Source organism: Phyllobates terribilis, unplaced genomic scaffold (assembly GCF_046119375.1).
Source record: "Phyllobates terribilis strain yellow unplaced genomic scaffold, ASM4611937v1 Scaffold_2__4_contigs__length_985480577, whole genome shotgun sequence".
Taxonomy (NCBI): Eukaryota; Metazoa; Chordata; class Amphibia; order Anura; family Dendrobatidae; genus Phyllobates; species Phyllobates terribilis.
This window is the reverse complement of record NW_027362762.1, coordinates 96,183,050-96,203,956: the sequence shown is the minus strand read 5'-3', so window position 1 is coordinate 96,203,956 and position 20,907 is coordinate 96,183,050. Positions and strand designations below refer to the sequence as shown.

General features: G+C 40.5%; 1 protein-coding gene across 11 annotated transcripts in view; it reads left to right on the top strand.

Moving 5' to 3' along the window:
- PARP4 (poly(ADP-ribose) polymerase family member 4) overlaps positions 1–20,907 on the top strand; it is a 275,659-nt gene that overhangs the window by 37,382 nt on the left and 217,370 nt on the right. For all 11 annotated transcript variants that reach the window (XM_073662418.1, XM_073662419.1, XM_073662416.1 and 8 more), the window contains exons 14-26: positions 1,707–1,866; positions 2,454–2,578; positions 2,665–2,796; positions 2,885–2,971; positions 4,688–4,852; positions 4,930–4,976; positions 7,150–7,231; positions 7,310–7,447; positions 14,815–14,992; positions 15,658–15,728; positions 15,886–16,073; positions 16,881–16,980; positions 19,124–19,294. In XM_073662418.1, coding sequence (XP_073518519.1) covers positions 1,707–1,866; positions 2,454–2,578; positions 2,665–2,796; positions 2,885–2,971; positions 4,688–4,852; positions 4,930–4,976; positions 7,150–7,231; positions 7,310–7,447; positions 14,815–14,992; positions 15,658–15,728; positions 15,886–16,073; positions 16,881–16,980; positions 19,124–19,294 — 1,644 coding nt within the window. The remainder of the gene's footprint in view (positions 1–1,706; positions 1,867–2,453; positions 2,579–2,664; positions 2,797–2,884; positions 2,972–4,687; positions 4,853–4,929; positions 4,977–7,149; positions 7,232–7,309; positions 7,448–14,814; positions 14,993–15,657; positions 15,729–15,885; positions 16,074–16,880; positions 16,981–19,123; positions 19,295–20,907) is intronic.

Sequence of the window (20,907 nt, the reverse complement as noted above, 5' to 3'; positions counted from 1 at the left end):
AGTAAGAAAAAAAAACTTGGGGCTCTCACCTATTAGAAATGGATTAAATATTTTCAGAGCTACATGTTTGTGGGATGCAAAGACCCCAACTTCAAGCATAATAGAAACACAACAGCCAGAAAAATATCAAAATGCTGCATAGGAGCATCTATACAGTGATATCACAAAGTGTGGCTAATCCATATCCAAGAAATAATACAATACTAAATAAGATTTACAAATATAAATGGATGCAAATTATTGTTCATTATTTCTATTTTTGTATGTTGAAACATAAAGTATTGAAGCATGAAAATGTACAGCCATACCATCACTATAGATAGAATACCTTTATCACTATGTGCAATATCCTTTATGAAAGAAAAAAAACATGCAGATCCACTCAGTCCTATATAAACTGATGTCTGGCTTAGGCTAGTGATGTGCTGACTGTAATTTTGGAAGGCGATGCCCGTTCCAATCTGGTCTTTGTTCTGACTTTGCTCCTGATTCCACTTTCTGTCTTGTTCTTCTGTTGGACTGATTGTTACCCCTTTTTAATTCTAGTTTTATTTTGATTCTATCATTTCCTTTCCTTCTCTTTCTAAGTGCTCTGGATCCCGTGGCTTAGTTAGCCAATCTAAAAAATATATATATATTCTTAAACTTGCTTAACATAGCGATGCACTTATATACTTCAGTTAACAAAGGTGTCCCAGTCAGAAGATATCAGTTTCTTCTGGATCCAGCAGCATCAGTTATGGTTTAGATTAGAAACTTGAGAGAAGTTTGTATTTCTGCTCATCATCAGTGCTCATTTCTATAGCTGAGCGAGCCTTCTTCTGGGTCACAGCCAATATCTTGCTATTTTAAAGACGACCTGTCACTTGCCATAAATATGTAATTTTTCTTACCTGGTGTAAATCCTGCTGTTCTCCTGAATCTGGAGTAGTTTCTCTTTTGTTCAGGTGAGTCTCTGTTCCTCAGATATGGTCCCCTCCTCCATTTTTGCCAGTTGGGCGTGAGCCTCATGAAGATATCCATAGAGAAGAGTTGAGGACCACGCACAGTTGGCTAAAAGACAAGACTTCTACAAAGGAAAGAGGGGGTTATAAATCAGGAATGGAGAGGCGCAGGAACAAAGTAAAAACAATCCCAGATTTGGGAGAACAGCATCATTTGCACCATGTAAAAAAATGAGATACTTATGGCAAGTGATAGGTCTTCTTTAAGCACATCTCTGGGTCCTTTTTTAGACTGGACAACCCCTGTAAATTGAATCTCCATGGTTTATTTAGTATTTATTATAGAGGTTGATATTTATGTTTTTGTAGTTGGGCATCCCCCAACTCCTCTGTGTCTAATGCTAAAGTCCATAATAAAAACTTCTTGTCTTTCAAAGTTGTGTGTAGAAAATATACAATATGCCCATTCCTATACAATTATAGTGTAACGTAAAGTGAGCTTCAAAGTTAAAATATTGATAGAAAAAGTGGAACATAAATAATAATCGTTAGACGCCATAGAAAAAAACTTGGAATGGGGGCTCCGAATCCAGCATTACGCTCTTCATCACCCCATCAGGGATCCTCTATCCCACTTACCTGTATTTATAATGATCAGTAATTGCAACGTATCTGGGAAATGAGCTGGATTATCCTGCCTGATACTCGGTGGTTATGACCAACAGAGGAAATAAGCTCTTTGTGACCTTGTATACTTTTTAGGATGATGAGTATGTGGTGTATGACGTCAATCAAGTACAAATGAGATACGTTGTGCAGTTTTCCACGGATGGGGACTATGTCGACCTACATAAAGAATCTTTGTATATATCAATTGATCAAGCACCGGATCATTGTAAGAGCCTGCCCGAACCATCAGAAGGTAAGAGATGTTTGTATATGAGTTCTAGAGTTTAGGAAACCCAGTTTCGATACTTTGGGTAATTCTCAGTTTATATTAGGGGGTTCTTGGTACAGGATCTTCATCTCTTTGCCTGACAGGAGAGCTGTTATAAAGAGAGTCTTTCACTATGGAGTACCCGTCCTGTACTGATTAAAATAGGCACTGTATAATGCGTACCTTCTCCTGTGGAGGCGCTATACAGCTATGTTCTAACCAAACAAATGAGTTGGAACATAAGTTGGTATATGTGCAATGTGCAGGAGCATGGTCACAGTGTGGCCATATAACAGACAAAACCGAAGAAAAAAACAAAATGAGCATGTATCCTGCAGTAAGTAAATAGTAATAGGACATGTAAATAACATCGGGGACTTAGTTAACACTATTTTGATCAAAAACACATAAAAGCCATCCCACCGCGGCAAGGTGAACCCAATCAGGAGCTGTGATCTAGTAGGACACTTTTGGATGGATTTTTTTGCTAAAGGATCCATCTAAAAAGTGGGGTCTGACCATAAGACTGGACATTGTGAACACCCCGTGAATGAATTTTCCTATTTTAACAGATGTTTCAGTAGACGATCTACCTGAGCAACAGGTCACAAAAGGTGGTCTAAAAGGCAGTGACGGGCAGCAGATTCCTCTAGAAAGCATACATGTCAAAGCTCGGTTAAAGGACCTGGCAGCTCAGGTACATGTGATATTAAAATATTTTGTCATCTGAAAGGTCTGGAGTTTGTGAGATAAATCATCTAATACATGTTTTTCCTACAACAGGTGGTGATATTCCAAACCTATAAGAATACTTCCACCTTCCCTATTGAGGCAAAGTATGTTTTCCCTCTGGAGAGTACCGCAGCTGTATGTGGGTTTGAAGCTTTTATCAATGGGAAACACATCATAGGAGAGGTACAGGGCTTGGTTTTGTTACAATAATGTTATCATTATTTTTTTTATTATTATTATATTTGTTTCTGATGTAAATCATTCTGTTCAGGTGAAGGAAAAGCAGAAGGCACATCAAGAATACAGGACCGCTATCAGTGAAGGACATGGCGCTTATCTCATGGACCAAGATGCTCCTGTATGTTTCCAAACTATTACATTGGGTTGTCCTACATCCACTACTATGACAACCCCTTCTGAATCTGAATGTTTGCCCCCCGTTAAAATAAAAACACTTCTACTCCCCTCCCGTGCCGGCGCCATCCCAACCGGGTCGGCACTAAACACAGTGCCTCTATTTTTTCAACACAGACTGAATACATTATTGGATAGCTCTCTTAGACCTGATGATGTTGGTGTGTTGACTATGATAATCCACAATAGTTGCATAATTTTAATATGAAACTGACATTCTATGACTCTGATCCTTTGTTGGGTGAAGAGAATGGGGCATCAAACTGCGCTGCTCGCCTGTCAGAATTATGTACCAGAGGAATCCAAGTCGATGTAATAATAAAATAGACTTTATTTCTACGCGTTTCGTGGTGATCACACCACTTCCTCAGGACAGTCTATACACATACACATACAGGGTCTGTTATTTATAGCAAAAGGATACACATGGAGAAGCCTCCCTTACAAAAAATCACCACACCCAGTGGGCGGGGAATCAGACTAAATGAATGTATACACCGTAAAGCACACACAAAACAATCATAAAGCATAATTTAAAAATATGACTGCTGTTTTTTTTAATATATTAAAAAAATGATTAAATACATTTTACAAGCTAGGGGCATGCTTGAACCTATGATGTTGACCCATTTGTTCTTTGTCAGCACCCTGCTGCTACTGCTGCTTTAAACCAGTGAGCCATGGGTGAATTTGATTTGATCTCTTTATTTGGTAATGGTTTCACAAGAATCAAAATAAATGATAATAATTTAATGATAATAATAATACTAATGGATAAAAGGAGCTCCAAAGCTCTTAGACTAGTTTAAAAGAAGGGATATTCAATTTTATAAGAAATTGCAGTTAGCTGATCCTTATAAAAATCACATAGCAATTGATGGGTCAAAAATAATGGAAAAAACGGGGGTTAGATAAAAGGAAGCAAAGACAAACCACACTGAAAGGGATGAAACCCCTTCCTAGAAAGAGCTGACTTTTTTCAGTAACATTCATTATTACAAAATACAAAGAAAACAAGGTGGTGGGTTGTACAGAGGAACAAAGCAGAGTCCATAAATATATCTCAATTAATTGAACAAATCAGTTGTTTCATTGAGTCCATGTGGATTTATAGTGTTCAGCTTGTGAATCCAGAAGATCTCTTTCCTGTTAAGAGTCTGGACTCGGTTGGAGGTCTCATGGGAGACATGGTCAATGGGGATCACCCGAAATGAGATCCTTTTATTGTGATATATCGCATAATGCCTAGAAAGGCCATGTTGTAAAAATCCTTCTTTTATATTATACCTGTGTGAGTTTATTCTTTTATGTAGCTGTTGTGTTGTCCTTCCCACATATAATTTCTTACATTCGCATATAATGACATAGATGACGAAACTGGATTGGCAAGTCAAATGATATTTGATTTGGAACTCACCGGGATTTTCACTGTCTGGTGGAAAATTTTTCGCATTATGAATGATGCTGGAGCAACATAGGCATCTCGGGATGCCACATCTATAGGAGCCTTGTCTGGGCTTTTCTACAGAGGGAGTAAAATCCTCTTTTTTTTTTTTATGACTCTGGACTCATGCCCATTTTAAAACATTAATGTTTTGCAAACCTCTTTTTACTGACGATTGACAAAACCAATAGTTAGCCTTGCTTATTGCTATTTTAGGACGTCTTCACAGTGAGTGTTGGAAATTTACCATCCAAGGCGACGGTTGTCATAAAAATCACCTACGTTATGGAACTCAGCTATAAGTATAATTCTATTAACTTCACAATTCCTGGAAATGTGGCTGAATGGCAACAAGACAAAGCATTAAAGGAAAACACGCAGGTAAAACCATCACTATTACTGGTGGTATCTTCATCAGGACGATAGTTGTGTTGATTGGAACCTTTCTATTTTCATAGGATACTGTAACAAAAGTGGGCATTGGAAGTGACATGGCACCAGGGGGGTAAGTGTTAGAAATCACTATTGTGTCTCGGATCAGTGTAACGTAACTATCTATTCAATATGCTGTGCAGAGGTTTTCTATGTATCCTAATGGATCACATTACAATGAATTTTCTTTATGAAGAGGTTTCTAAGGCAATGTTCACATTTACACTCGGAGCCTCAGGATTTCAGCAGCATGCATCACTATTCTGAGTGTCATTAATCGGACCAATTCTCTTGCATGAGAGAATTTTCGTTCTTGTGACCCCGGCCAAACAGCTACAGCAAACCCACTAACTTATGGGTCCACTGAACTTACCTTAATTTTTCATGGCAGAGCAAACATTTGGCCTTAATTTTTGCAAGTGTCAAACTTCCACCCATCAACAACATCTTCAAAAGTTTTTGTGCCAATGGCTACCAAGCTCTCGGGGTTCTGAAAATCCCCTCAATTATGGAATGAATAGAATTTACAAGCTAAATGGGTATAGGTATCCTTTTGGTTTTAACCCTATGATTAGCAGCCCAGTTTCACTGTCTGGAGTCAGTAAGGCAGCAAAGTATGGCACCAACAGGTTAAATAATCGGTCCCCATGTGCCCAAGGTGGGTACATAACTCCCAGCAATATAGGCAGGATAGGCCGCAGTAAAAATATGGTCTAAAAAGAAACGTTTTTGTCTAATCTTTATTTTCTGACTGCACATTTTTGTTTCTTCTTCTGTACATGAGCATTGAACAACTACCAGCATGGTCAGATCAGAAATGACCTATTGACTTCTGTGCACGCTCTCTGACCTGTGCAGAGGTCCCTGTGCAGTGAGGAGAAAGTGACCTTCACCTGTTGTGAATAACAGATCCTGTGTTATCTATATAGAAGTGATGCCTTTCATTGCCATTCTGCCTGTGATGATAAGGAGACTGCTGAAAAGTGATTTCCAGGAAACAGGAAGTATAAAGCTATATTCATACTAGGCGTTTTTCAGCTTTTTTTCTGCAGCAAAACCTGATCTCTTGGCAGGAAAGAAGCTGTGTCAAAAACGCAGGTTTTTGTGCGTATTTGCTGTGTTTTTGGTGCATTTTTCAGGATCCCAAAGTTCAGCTTTGCTTCCACCACAGAAGCATGAACACAGGCCACCAATGCAAGGCATATGTGAAACCATATTAACCAAAATTGAAAATTTAACAGTGGGGAGAGGTGAAATGTTAAGGAATAATTTACCTAAGACACTGGCAGTGCATTGAGTTTGTAGGACATTATTTACTTTTACACTGTGGGGTCTGCCATTCAGTTGCACAGGCATTGTTCAATTTCACACCTTTATGGGCCACAGGTATTGTTCAATCTCAAACCTAGCTCAGCCAATGTTTACTTTGTACGCATCACTAATTTAATTAAACTGTACCAATCCAAACTGCCATCTCAGGTGACCAAGACAAGATGGTAAACTTGGGAAAATCAGAAAAATAAATGCGTTTCAGATACGTACTTGCTTTTTTCACTAAAAACGCAGCAAAACCTGATAACTATGTTCACATTAGGCGTTTTTTTCACCCCCGCATTAATTTCAATGGGTAAAAAACGCAGAAAAAACGAGTAGTGTGAATATACCCATAATCTATTGTCAGGCTTCAGAATTTTTTATTTTAATCTAGATAATGACATGGAAAATGTAAAAAACCTCAAAGAAATATGGAAAAAAAAATCATAAAAACTTGATTCAATACTTGTCCTTAGTATTATATACACATATTCCATATATTAATATATACTATTATTACATATTATTTAAGTCATTTTAATTATTATTTATATTCATTATTTTATTTAATTATTATTAATACACATTAATGTATACATAGACATACGGCATATATATGTCCTTAGTATGTTACTTCAATACTTTTCCTTAGTATATTATATTAGTATATTATTATACTCAGTCATACAGTACGTACAGAGTTAAGATGTATTTTTCTTTTTCTTTCAATTATAAATAAATATTCCCTGTTATGAGGGGATGTAAATGAGAGACCGGCCCACTACTGGCAAAGCTCTTTGTTTATAGGAATGAGGGGCCTCATAGTGACACATGGAGATACACTCTGTATCCAGAAACTGTACTTGTTGCCCCCCTTTTTTCATAAATTTTGCTAACATTGTGCATATTTTTCCATTTTTAATTTCTTTCAGATCTTTCTGTTTGGATATGTCCATTGAGATGCCAAGGAAAATAGATAATATTTCCAGTTATACACATGAAATCAAAGTAAAGGTAAGTGTTTTCCATAAGAGCCTGCGGCACAATAGATCAATCAATTCGGAAACTATCAGTCCATTGTCTTTCTTGCAGAGGACGGAGTGCAAAGCTGTCATTCAAACCAAAGAAGCAAGTTCTTTCAATGATCAAGGTTTTATGATGTTTGTATCCCTGGAAAATTCTTATATTCCAAGAATGTGGGTTGAGAAGCACCCAGATCAAGACAGCGAGGTACAATACAGTCACTTTCTTTTCTTCTAGCTTACTAGAATTCAGCTGTCTTTTTAGGCTATGTGCCCACGATGCAGAAATGCTGCTGATTTTTTCTGCATCTCCCTGGCAGGAAAAACGCATGCGGTTTTTACATGCGTTTTTCCTGCCAGGTAGAAGCGTTTGTCAAGCGTTTTTGCATGCGGGTTATCAAGCGCTTTTCCAAGCGATTTTAGCATCACTTGGGAAAGTGCTTGACAACTTGGTCACACTATATAAATCCATGCAACCGGCATGGATTTATAATTTATATAGTGTGACCAAGTTAATAGTTAAAAAAAGAATAAAAATGGTAAAAAAAAAACCAAAAAAACATTATACTCACCTTCCGATGGCCCCGGTCTTCTCTCCGGTGCATCCGGTCTCTTGTACGGCTCGCGGTGGTGTAAAAGGACCGTCCATGATGTCATTTAGTCATGTGACATGTCACGCGACCGCTGACGTTAGCGGTTGCGTAACCTGTCACATGGCTAAATGACGTCATGGAAGGTCTTTTTACACCATCGCGAGCCACCGGGGAGCCAGGACGCACCGGAGAAAAGACCGCTGGCCGCACATTGAATTGCTTAATATCCGCATGTGCACATGTAGTCATGCGGATATTAAGCAATTCATTGCAAGTCAATGGCGGCAATTACGTCGCGTGTCCGCAAAATTAATGGACATGCTTCGTATTTTTCCCGCAATGATAATCCGCAGTGGAAATTTCCGCAGCATGTGCCCAGCACATGCCTATTATCATTGGGGACCATGGGGCACGTATTACCAAGCATTTTTTAAGCGTTTTCGCTGCGGAAATTCCGCTGCAAAAATGCTTGAAAAACACATAGTGGGCACCCAGCCTTGCTTACCCATCCACAATAGCTATACTAAAAGTTCGTACTTGAAATTTTTGAGTGTTCACATAGGAAAAAAAAAACAAGACACTGTCAAGATGTTAGGCTTTCTTCACGTCTCATTTTTGTGACTTGTGAACTACATCAAACCAATCCATAGTCCCCATTCAACTAACAGAAGCAAAAAAGTCATTCTCAAAATTCTCAATTCCTGGGTAAAATCTGTCTTCGGTGAAGACAGATTATTACATTACTGAGATAAAAGATGGCAGATCCATCCCCATCCCCCTCTACATAGAATTTTATCAAGAAAAAACCTGGGAGTCTGAACTGAAACGTAAATTGGTGTGCAAGCAAAATGTAAATGCATGTTCACATAAGGCCATTAGAGAGAAAAAAAAACTAAGACAAAAGCACAATACACAAATACCCAAAAGTAAATGGATAAACCGCAAAGTGCATAAAAGTAATGACAAATAATAAAGGGTATTTAGTTAACATAAATTTTGATTAAAATAATGTAAAAGCCATCCCGCCACGTCACGGATAGAATTTTATCAGTAGTATGACCCATCTCATGTGTCAGCAATGTAACAATTTGTCTTCATTGAATACAGATTTTATCCAGGAATTGAGAATTTTGAATTATCAGCCCTGGCAGAGAAAGAAGCAGATTTCTCTGATAAGATATATTACAAAGTTGCTCATTTCTCTGATAAGATATATTACAAAGTTGCTCATTTTCATGTCTGCTATTGATTTATGAAATAAACATTGAAATGACGATTAATCTTTAAATATCTGACAGAAGGTTTAGATGGAATGTGAACAGTACCCTTCCTGTATGTGAATAATACTTACATGCCCATGTTATCCGTACATAGTAGGTTCCATTGTGTTAAGCCTCAATATACACTGCTCTCACCTTTGACTTGGCCTCATCATCATCTTCCACTCACTAAAAGTAAAATACCAATTGGAGGCATTCGGGGCAGAGAAAGAAATGCATAATCAGAAAATTATATATTGGCAAAGATTGGAATATCCTGTAAATTTTTGTGAAAATTTGCATCTTAAACTCAAATTTCTGTTGCAGATTAAAGGGAATCTGTCATCTGATTTATGCTGCCCAAACCACGGGTAGCATGAATCAGAGACCGGCTGCACGATTGCAGACAAGCATATTTTTCTCTGAAACACTCCAAAGTTTCAGAGAAAATACAGGTAGAAGCTTCGGCTGGGGATTAGACTAGTCTGGCACCGTCCTGGCCGACTCTTCCTAAAGATGCTAGAGGTGATTGACAAGTCTGTTCCATAGTGAGAGACCTGTCAATCACCTGGGGCAATGCTGAAAGGAGCCTGGGGCGCCACCAGACTAGTCTTGTATCTCCCTATAGTTCCTGCAAGGTCTTCTAAAGCTACATTCCCACTATGAGTTTTTGGTGCTGCGTCAAAAACTCAATGTCTTCTAGTTCCAGTAAAGTGGATGGGATTTATAGAAATCTCCTGCCCCGTGTGCTTCTTTCTTACTTAGCGTAAACTGACCTGCGGTGCGTGTTTCAAATCCGCAACATGTCAATTTCTCTTGCAGATACGCTGAGTTTTATGTGTAGATTTTCCCCGTAGACGTGCATTAGATGCAGAAAATCTACACTTAAGTAAATTAATAATGATTTTGGTGTGTTGGGCAGCAGGAATCAGATGTCAGGTTCTCTTTAACTACAGATTGACGTGTTCACGAGCACCAATGTGTAATTTAATGTTGTCGATCTGTGGCGGTGTGAATCATTGCATACCATTTTTTTTTAGCATTTTTTTGTGTTTTGCTGCTTTCTATTTTTAATCTAGTTTGAAGACCCTTGAAATATCGCAATTTTCCCATTAGACCTGGCACAGTCAGGTCCGCTCTAGCTCCCTGATTTTTTGCAGTTCACTGGTCAGCTCTGCTGTGTAGGGTCAGTACAGGGCAGGAAAACCAATGATGGCTCTATTGTATTGCTCAAGGCTCAGATAAGACAGGAACGCATCACTAAGGGCTCGTTCACACTAGTGTATAACACGGCCTTATGCTATCTGATGTTCTGTTCGATAGGACTCGGCCCCGTGTTATACTATGGGGCACTCGGATCTGCCATCATTTTCTTGTGCCGATTCAGCATGAGAAAACAGTCAGAGTATGCTGCGATTACATCCGATTATCGGACCGCACGCACCCATACAAGTCTGTGGGTGTGTGTGAAACACTAAAGCCACACTAAGAAGAATTAAAATTCCCCCAAAAATTCAAGAAAAAACAGCAAAAAAGGGCAGCAGTGTTTACCTGACCAGATCTTCAAAGCCAAATGCACTACCAGGATGCAGCAGACCCACATAAAGATGGCGGCTACACAGGTGCAAAATACTGATGAGACAACCACTCACAACCTACCATTTCATGGAGGGGGTGACTGCTTAGTATTTAAATTGCACAATAAAAGGATTGTATAGGGTGCTGTTCACACTAGGGTAGTGCACAGTATCCGGCTTACAGCCTATTAGTTACGCCAAGATCTGTGTGTGTGAAACATCAGACTGCACTTGGATGTCATCCGAGTTCAGTGCGATTATCGTGGATGCCGGCAATGAAAGACATGGAGAAATCACTCCCTGGTCTCTGAGTAGAGGGCAGTACTTTATTACTATCATGAGTCTAATCAGCCCTTCAAAAACATTAGATCAAGGTCGCCTAAACCCGCTGATATCGACCGGTTGGTCTACAGTCTAATGTGTATTGAGCCCCCGGTCTCTTCTCCCCCCGACAGATGGTCCGATTTTAAACTGCTTATCCTTTTGTTCTCTGAGACACAAGCCATCACCAAAGGAGTTTGTCTCTCATGGAGAACACCGAAACTAATCGGCAGAGTGAGTCCTCTGAATGGTAGAGGCTGGTGAGATGGTGTCACGGTTGTGTCAGAAGTGACAGACAGTCGCCCTGCAGTTGGCTGCAGGAGATCTCTGTTTGGCATTACAGACATCTTCTTAGAGACTGCTTCTAGGACCCAGCGGCTACCTTCCTTTGGCTAAGTAACTCCCTGGTCTGGGTGTATAAATACCTGCTGTGTATCAGAGGGAGGTGCCGGCGATATTCATTACTACTTGTGAAGGCTTTAGGAAGAGCAGTACTTTGTCCTCTCTGGAGCTTGAGGCCATGTGCGCATTTGTCTGGAGTTGTCTAAAGCTAAGCTATTTCCCCCTGTTTGTCCTTCCTTGTTGTCTATAGTGTTTAGTGGAGATCGACTAGTGCTTATCTCCTCCCTTCCCTAGCCTGAGCCAAACGCCAGGGAAAGACTGGGCGAGGCATGCGTGCGGCAATTGGTGAAGAGCCAATACAGGGACGTTAGGGGAGACATGGTGGCGCTAGATCAACCTAGTAGGTCTCCAATTCCCCCTCTTTCCCTAGAGTCTAGGCTCCCTTTCCCTCTTCCCTTTGTGTTGCACTAAGTCTTTCCCACACCTTGCGTGACAGATGACTGCCAAACCATCATTCACCCAACAGCTAACTAAAGTGGGGGCTTGAGCCATTTACACCAACAGATGTTCTTCACTTTCTTATCTGTTGTAATCAGATTAGAATAAAACTGTTCTATTCCCTATAATGGAGTTGTCATTCAGAAACCTCTTTACACACAACAACCATGTTTTACTCGTTCATCTGTGATCGGCAACCTGTTTACACGGCAAGATAATTGTGAAATGAGCGTTTTTACAACTCTCTTTAGCAGGGTGAATGCCTATTTAGATCCACTGGAAACTTACAAATACCAATTTTAGTCTTCTAGGAAGAAAATTATTCAGATTTTTGCACTTGTAAATGTATCATTAGTGATCGTCTGTAGACATTTCTTTATAAACAAAAAGTTGTTCATTTTAGCTGCCATAGAGCAAACTCCCTGCTTCTCTGGCTATACAATGTAAGAAGGATGTTTCTCTAATATAGCGGCACCAAGGCTTTTAAAAATACAAAATAAATATTTGCAATATAAAAAAACAAAAAAACAACACAATTTCTATCAAAGGATATCTGGTAAGTGGGCTAAAATCTTCACATTTATTTTAGGAACATAAATATAGACAGGACAGCTTAGTCAACAAGAAACAACGCGTTTTGACCAGAAGGTCTTAGCCATGGTTAACTTCAGGAACATTATATATTTTTTTTATACAAATAATAGTAATAATAATTTTATTTCTATAGCACCAGCATATTCTGCAGCACTTTACATTACAGAGGGGATTTGTACAGACAATAACGACATCACAGAATAAACACATTCAACAGATACCAAGAGGAGTCAGAGTCTTAAGGCCCCGTCACACTAAGCGATGCAGCAGCGATCCCGACAACGATACGACCTGTCAGGGATCGTTGCTGCATCGCTAATACATCGCTGGTGAGCTGTCAAACAGGCAGGCTCACCAGCGATCAGGGGAGCAACGATATCGTGGAAAGAATCGTTCCACGATGTCCTGCTCCCGTTACCAGCCTGCTGCAAGCAGGAGCAGGCTGGTAACTATGGTAAACATCGGGTTACTAAGTGCGCGTGTGCCCCTAGTAACCCGCTGTTTACCATGGATACCACTCTGCTACCGTGCGCTGGAGCCTCCGCTCACAGTAGCAGAGTGGTATCTATGGTAAACAGCGGGTTACTAAGTGCGCGCGTGCCCCTAGTAACCCGATGTTTACCATGGTTACCAGCCAGATCGTTGGTCCCGCTGGTCACACACAGCGATGTGTGCTGGCCAGCGGGAGGCCAACGACCAAAAAATGGTCCAGGACACTTTGCAACGATCAGCGACCTCACAGCAGGGGCCTGATCGTTGCAAAGTGTCACACATAGCGACATCGCTGGTGAGGTCGCTGGTGAGTCACCAAAACCGTGACACAGCAGCGATCTCGCTAGCGATATCGCTTAGTGTGACGGGGCCTTTACTCGCAAGCTTACAATCAACAAGGAAATAGGGAACACACGAAAGGTGAAGGGTAAAAAGTGCTTGTATTGTATGGTCCAGCCATCAATATAATAAACTGGTCACCAGCCAGTGTGTGTACAAGTACAGATACAGAGGGCTATTAAGTGCATGGAGGGTGTGTGAACAGATGCTGATTTGGAAGAAAATTTTGGAAGGGCAAAAAGGGAATAGTTACCGTACATAAGTGAGATAAAGTGATAGGCCGGTCTAAAGATTTGTGTTTGTAGGGCACGCTTAAAGCTGTTGGTATTGGGAATTAATCTAATTTTCCGGGGTAGTGCATTCCAGAGAATTGGCGCAGCTCGCGAGAAGTCTTGGAGACGGGAGTTGGAGGTTCGGATTCTTGAGGATGTTAGTTTTAGGTTATTAGTGGAGGAGATGTAGGCGGGTGCTGAACCGTAGAGAGCTTTGTGGGTGAGAGTGATAAGTTTATATTGCACTCTATAGCAGATGGGCAACCAGTGCAATGACTGGCACAGGGTAGAGGCATCGGTGTAGCGGCTGGAGAGGAATATGATCCTGGCTACAAATAATCCGTCCCACCAAAAAGGTTGTATCAATCATTACAATGACCACAATAATTAAAATTTTAACAGTTATTAGTGTGGTCACTGTAGTGATTGATCCAGCCTTTATCATGGGAGGGGCCATTTGTATTTATGTATATAATGTTCCAATTGCTCACAATGTTAACCACGAATAAGTGTTCTGGTTGAAACGCTTTGTTTTTTGCTGACTAAGCTGTCCGGGCTATATTTATGTTCCTGAAAGAAATTTGAAAATTTTAGCCCACTTACATGGTGCCGGATATCCTTTCGTCATTATTGTCTGACAAGCTCATGTGCGGTGCTCCTGTATGAGGACTATATTGCAAGATTAGTGAGCTGGAGTACTTGTTGCCTTCCAAATACATCATTTCTGTTTTGTAGATGTAGGGATTTACGCCTGCTGATAGCCGTTAACGTTCACACAGGCATTGAGGTGATGACCAGAGCGGGCTCACCCATTCAGAATTCAGTCCTTCTCTCACTGCAGGCCAAGCAATGCTAGAGTCTTTCCCAGGCACCAGATCAGGTTCCACACCAAGCTCAGTGTGCTTCACATTCGGTGATTACTCACCAGCTCCAACACTTCTCATGCTCTGGTAGACTGTCCACCATTAATTGGACTATTTTCATCTCTAACATCACAGACTGCTCAGCTCCCCAGCTGACTGACAAGTGAACACCCAGCCTGGTCCTCTAGACATAGCTAGCCAGGTGAATCTAATTAAGACCTGCAGTGCTAGGAATTAACCCAGTCTTAACTGGCTCTTTTACACAGACTTAGACATTTCCTTGTGACTTGGCTGTCCTAATATAAAAACAAATCAAATGCTTCATTTTTTTTTTTTTGTCTCAGGACAGATATTTGCTTTCTTTCCATTTTACAGAGCTACGTGAAAGTCTCGGCTTACACTGATTACTCTATGCTTTCTTATAGGCCTGCATGCTGATTTTTCAACCTGAAATTCCATACTGTTGTGATGATGTATTTCTGACGATATGCCTCGACTGTTCAAACTCCATGGAGTCCTGTTTTCAGAGTGCTAAACAGGTCGCACTGCTCGCGCTTCGTTCTCTGAGCTGCAGATATTTGAACATTGTCCTTTTTGGGTCAAGTAAGTCTATAGAGAAACCTATATTTACCTTCTGTGACTTACACTGCAAATATCTTAGGCTCTATTCACATGTTCAGTAGTTAGTTCCATCTTTGGATCCATTTTGGGATCATTAAATTGGAAATAAAACTTTTTGACTGAAAATAGAAGCGTCACTTCAGACATTAAAGGGACTCACAGAATGACTGTTCAAACTAAGTCCCGCAGCTTGGTGCTCCATGACGGGGCCAATCATTTATATACAACCCCACCATCACCACTGATTAGCAGCTGTCTGTCACTATATAATGTACATAGAAAGCTGCCAATCAGTGATGTGGGCGGGGTTATACAGGGCTCAGCATTCTAAGCTCTGCTAGATCTGCAGCAGAGAAAACTGTGATTTTATCACAACTGCTGCACCCAGAAAACTAAGTGATACATCGCTGGAATCAGGGTCTCTGCCCCTACATCATGCTGCAGTCAGATTCCAAAGCAAAAAAACTGCTGACAGATTCCATTTAAATGACTCTATAACAATTAGCCCGTTAATGTACAAAAACAGCATTTTGGTACCGATCATTGTATTCACTAAATGATTCACAAAGGTTATTTATTTTTTTTTACATAATACACCATAATGAATATCCATAGAGAAAATCTAAGTGTACATATTATTTTGGCAGGTTCTGAAGGGTTTTATATCTTTCCAAAGCTAAACCGTGGAGATGATGCAGATATGGAGACATTTATAAAAGTAAGGAGCTTCGTTGTTTTCTTTCTCGAACTCAACTTCTTTTTTTTTTCTTGAAATATATGTGCACATGTTGTATTTTGTCATTGTTTTCTGATTTTACTGTGGTCTTTGCATGTATTTTGCCTTGATTTACTGTAAGGTTTTTATCCATTCATAGAAAGCAAAGCCCACCATGGGTAGCACGGAGTTCTGGAAGGTTCTGCACTGCTTGTGTCTGCTCACTCCTAAAATGGGACGTCAGAAAGTTTTCCTGATCAGTGATGGACATGTCCAAAATGAAAACTTGGTATTTCAGATTCTAAGCAAACATAAGAATGACATTCAGCTGTTCACTGGTGGTGTAGGGTAAGCCGTAATACTTAATGATTTATACCATAACCTGTTGTTATATGTGAAAATCAAATGTTTTTTTGTTGGCCTTTCTGAAGAATAGTGGAAATCTAGCTATATGACTTAAAGGGGTTTTCCCGCAAACAAAAGTTTATTTTAATCAATAGATCTTGGAATAATAATAAATTCCACAATTTGATGTCTTTAAATAAACTGTTTTTAAAAAAGTCTCCAAGACCCGTTGAAGCGCACACCGCGCAAAACGGCCGTCGTCCGTTCACTGTGCCACATCCCTCCCTGCAAATAATTTTTTAAGACTTGGAAGTTTGCAGAACCGGTGAGTGCTACTTCTACTCTTTTTTTCACTATGATAAATAAATTAATTATGTAAAATGTGTAAAGCTTTTCTGAATGTTTAGTCCAGTGGATCGACAGTTGGGATCAGGAGGGAAAGATGAACTCTTTCGTAGTGGACTGGTTCAGTTGTTATGGTTGTACCCTTTCCTTTTACCCTTCCCTATGCCTCGGTTGAACTTGATGAACATTTGTCTTTTTTGGACTGTATGTGACTATTAGGGGGCTTTGGTGTAGCTTTGGCTTGGCCAAGATCTTTATGCCCCCTTAATTTACATACTGAGCAGTTCCCTTGTCTGTGATTGACAGCTCTCTCTTGACCAGAGCGAGCGCTGCCTGAACCCTCACCGCGGCGCTGCTCGTGCACACTGACAGTGGAGTTGTTAATAAAAAATCTGGACTATGCTGTATGATCACATTGCACACAAGACACAATCTAACCCGAGCGGATGTGTTACTTTGCTTCAGGACAACGGCAAACAAGCACATGCTCCGCTGTTTTGCACAGTACGGGTCTGGAACCTTTGAATATTTTGCTGATAAATCGAAGAGCAGATGGAAAGATCAGGTAAGACGTCATTTTTTTTGTCATTCTGCTTTGTTTGAAACAAATGTGCCCTATTCCGCTATGCTACTCTGGGTGTGCACTTCAAAAGGCAGCAATGCATTCGGGCAACGCCAACATTGAGGATGGCACTTTTATTTATTTATTTATTTTATTGAAACATTTTATTTTTTTTATTCCAATACAACGCGTTTTGGATCTGATCTGGCTCTTTCTTCGCCTAATCGTTTCCGAAATGCGTTGTATTAGAATGTTTGTTGGAATAGAATAAATACTTTGTTTTTATAATATGGCAAGTGCTATCCTCGATATTGTCAGCACCCGTATGCATTCCTGCATTTTAATCACACATATGATAAAGTTTGAGTATCTGGCAAAGTCTGGTTCTGCTGGAGAGCGAGTCCTGTGACATTACTGTTCCTGATACTACGCTGTTAAATTGGGGGAGCGCGTACAATGTTAGCACGGCCTAATTTATATCTATCTAAGGGTTTTAAACCATTGAGCATTTTTTTCTGATTTTATAATCCACTGTGCAGGGCTGCTACATATTAATATTTAGTTTTTAATAATGCACCCAAAAGGTAATTGTCATTTTTCTCTTAATAAATTGTACTAAGGATTTGAACTCTTTCAGGTAATTTTTTTTCAAAGGTGCCCATACGTGTAAGGCCGGGGTCACATTAGAGTATAGTATCGATGCCACTGGGCTCAAACTTTGCAGCTAGCGCCAGCCGAGTATCATGCTACTGTGCTCCGATCCTTTTACATGAGAGAATCATATCACAGGTGCAGAGGAGACGGAAAAAGTAATATCTCCTCCATTGCCAGCATCCACTGTAATCGCACTGCAATCAGATGACATCCGAGTGCAGTCTACTAATGTTTTGCACGCACCCATAGACTTGTATGGGTGAGTGCGATCCTATTCTCGGATGCAGATTGTTTTATCGCATAGCACTCGGCCGTGTTAGACGCTTGTGTGAGCGAGTTCTAACAAAGATATTACATACTGAATTATTGCTCAAATGTCATTTGGGTGATCTTCATCTATATATTGGGTGCCACATGCAGGGTACCTAAGAGAAGCATGTAACTCCTGAACCACTGGTACGGAAACAATGGGTAAGCACGGTGGCTCAGTGGTTAGCACTGCAGCCTTGCAGCTGGGATCCTGGGTTCAAATCCCACCAAGGACAACATCTGCAAGGAATTTGTATGTTCTCCCCGTGTTTGTGTGGGTTTCCTCCGGGTTCTCCAGTTTCCTCCCACACTCCAAAGACATACTGATAGGGAATGTAGATTGTGAGCCCCAGTGGGGATAACGATGATGATGTCTGTAAAGTTTGGAATATGATGGCTCTGTATAAGTCAAATGACATCTTTGATAGCTGCCATCTGGCCAACAGTTCTCTCCCGGCTCATGGAGTGGGTGGAGTAGCGGCTTCTTTTCTGTAGGCAAAGTTAAAGCGGGAGAGTAGGAAGGTTGCTATAATGGTTGGTTTACAGCCAGATTGACTGACGGATGGTGCTCCAGTCCGCCCACAGTGCATTAAATTTGCATATAACCTTAAACATCAATTTGGAGCAGATATTGATACTACTAGTCTCCTCAGGAAAAGCTTCCCTTCACGGAGACATGACTACTAGTTATGAGCAAGCATGCTCGTTACTCGAGATTTATGAGCATGCTCGGGTGTTTTCAGAGTATCTTCAGCGTGCTCGGGTGTTATGTTTGAGTCACTCTGTGTGCATGATTTGTGGCTGTTTGGCAGCTTTAATACATGAGAGGAATGCCTGTTTCTTAGACATTTCTCACATGTATTAAAGCTGTCAAACAGTCACAAAGCATGCACACGGAGTGACTCAAACATAACACCCGAGCACGATGAAGATACTCGGTGAGCATGCGAGCATGTTCGTCGAAAGGGTTAACAGAACATACTCGCTCATCACTAGTGACTACGCCTTAAATTTGGTTTTCCCTGGCAGCGATTCCTTCACTTCTCCCTTTTATTAGTTTGTATCAGTGTCCCTCAATGTTCCCCTACATCAGATCCAAAATTGTAATAAAAAAAGAGGAATATTTGACCATCCGCTTTCACCATTATAACTAAGTTTCTGCTTTATATATTTTCTCTTGCAGATGGAGAAACAAAGTAATCAGTTAGACTCCTCAGCTTGTACGGCCGTCTCAGTGAAATGGAGGCAGTTTAATGAGAACCCTTCCGAGCTCCTGCAAGCTCCTGCAAACATACAAGCTTTATTCTCTGATAATAGTCTCTTTGTGTATGGCTTTGTGCCGCATTGCACTCAGGTGTGTATTTTATTGCACTCAGGTGTGTATTTTATGGTGCAGTGGTGGCACGGTACGGGGACCTATGCATGCGGCAGCACTATCCAACCTGGTCAGGTTGTATCGCAAATTCCTGCCAAATCATAGTAAAGCCATGTGCACATGGAGACTTTCTGTTGAGTTTTTAGAGCAGAAACTGGACACAAACTCAAAGTTTTGAGATTTTGACGAGTTTCCACACAGTTTATGCTTCAAAAACTCTTTGAAAAACTGTGTGCACATAGCCAAGGACCTTGTGCAGTTCTCATCATGCAGTTCTCGCAGCACGATCCTCATGATTAATGAAAAGATGAAAGTTGCACACTTAGTACCCTGACCATTTCCAAATCCATTAGAAGAAAAAGAAGCCTCAGGCTCTCCAGACACATATCTTCAATATGTGCATCACTGTTGAAAGACACACTTCAGATCCAATAAGGAAAACTGGAACACCCAAGCTTCATCCAAAGTGTTTTTTCATGCAACGTTTCAGCCACAAAGGTCTTTATCAAGCTTGACACTTCAAATAAAAGGCCCAGGATGACCCTGGAGGGTTCCGGTTTTCTTTTTTTATTGTATCTCTAAAACCAATCAGGGTTGTAAACGTAATACAATTCTGGGGGCAAATCTCGTGGGATCAGAGAACCCCTGAATGTTTTATATTGTAGAATTCACAGTAGAAAAATGTACACACTTGGGCCACTTAATATATATAGATTAACGATGAAATTGGATCAGCACTCCAAGTAGTTTTGGTGTTAAGTGGAGGACCTCCTGGTCAATAGGTAAAATATGAAGATCCAATGCACATACAAGCAATGTTATCGTAACCCAAGTGAGGAGTCTCTTCCACTTACTGTGTAGTTCTATCATAAATTTAAACATAAACTTTTCACATTATGGAATTTTTTTTAAGTTTTCTGTGTGTAGAAGCATGAAAACCTAGGTCAACAGGCTGAGGGACACTCTGCCTTTCTGGCCAATGTTGGTTGCATACATTCAGGAGATATATGGCCGACCTTGGCCACAGTCTGGATGGATTCTGAGGCATCTGTCCATGATCGGGACCAATTGCAAAAAATGTTTACCACGTTGATAAGAAAGCGCAGTCCACTGCTCTTTCCTATATAGCTAAACAAAAGGTATGTAGACACATACTGGTAACAACACGCCTTTTGACTCCATCTATTGGATAGGGGATTATGGGAATTTTAGTGAGAACCAGACATGAGATTCATAAATCGGACACCGGCTGTGGTATTGTCGTATATGTTTCACTCTGAAATACTGCGGCGTTTCAGAGAACACACACTTTGAAAAGTCGACTGGGTACTATATGTCTCGGATGGCTAGTCCAAGACAGGTCTTGGCGGCTTCTTCTGCACCACTCCCGTAAACAACAAAGCATTGTTCAATGTTTTTATAAACGATCTAATTGCAGACAATGCAAAGCTAGGAGGGATAGCTAACACTAAAGAAGGCAGAGAAACGATTCAGAAGGATCTAGATAAGCTTGAACAATGGGCAGCAACTAATACAATGGTATTTAACAGAGAGAAATGCGAGATTCTACATCTGGGCTAGAAAAACAAAAA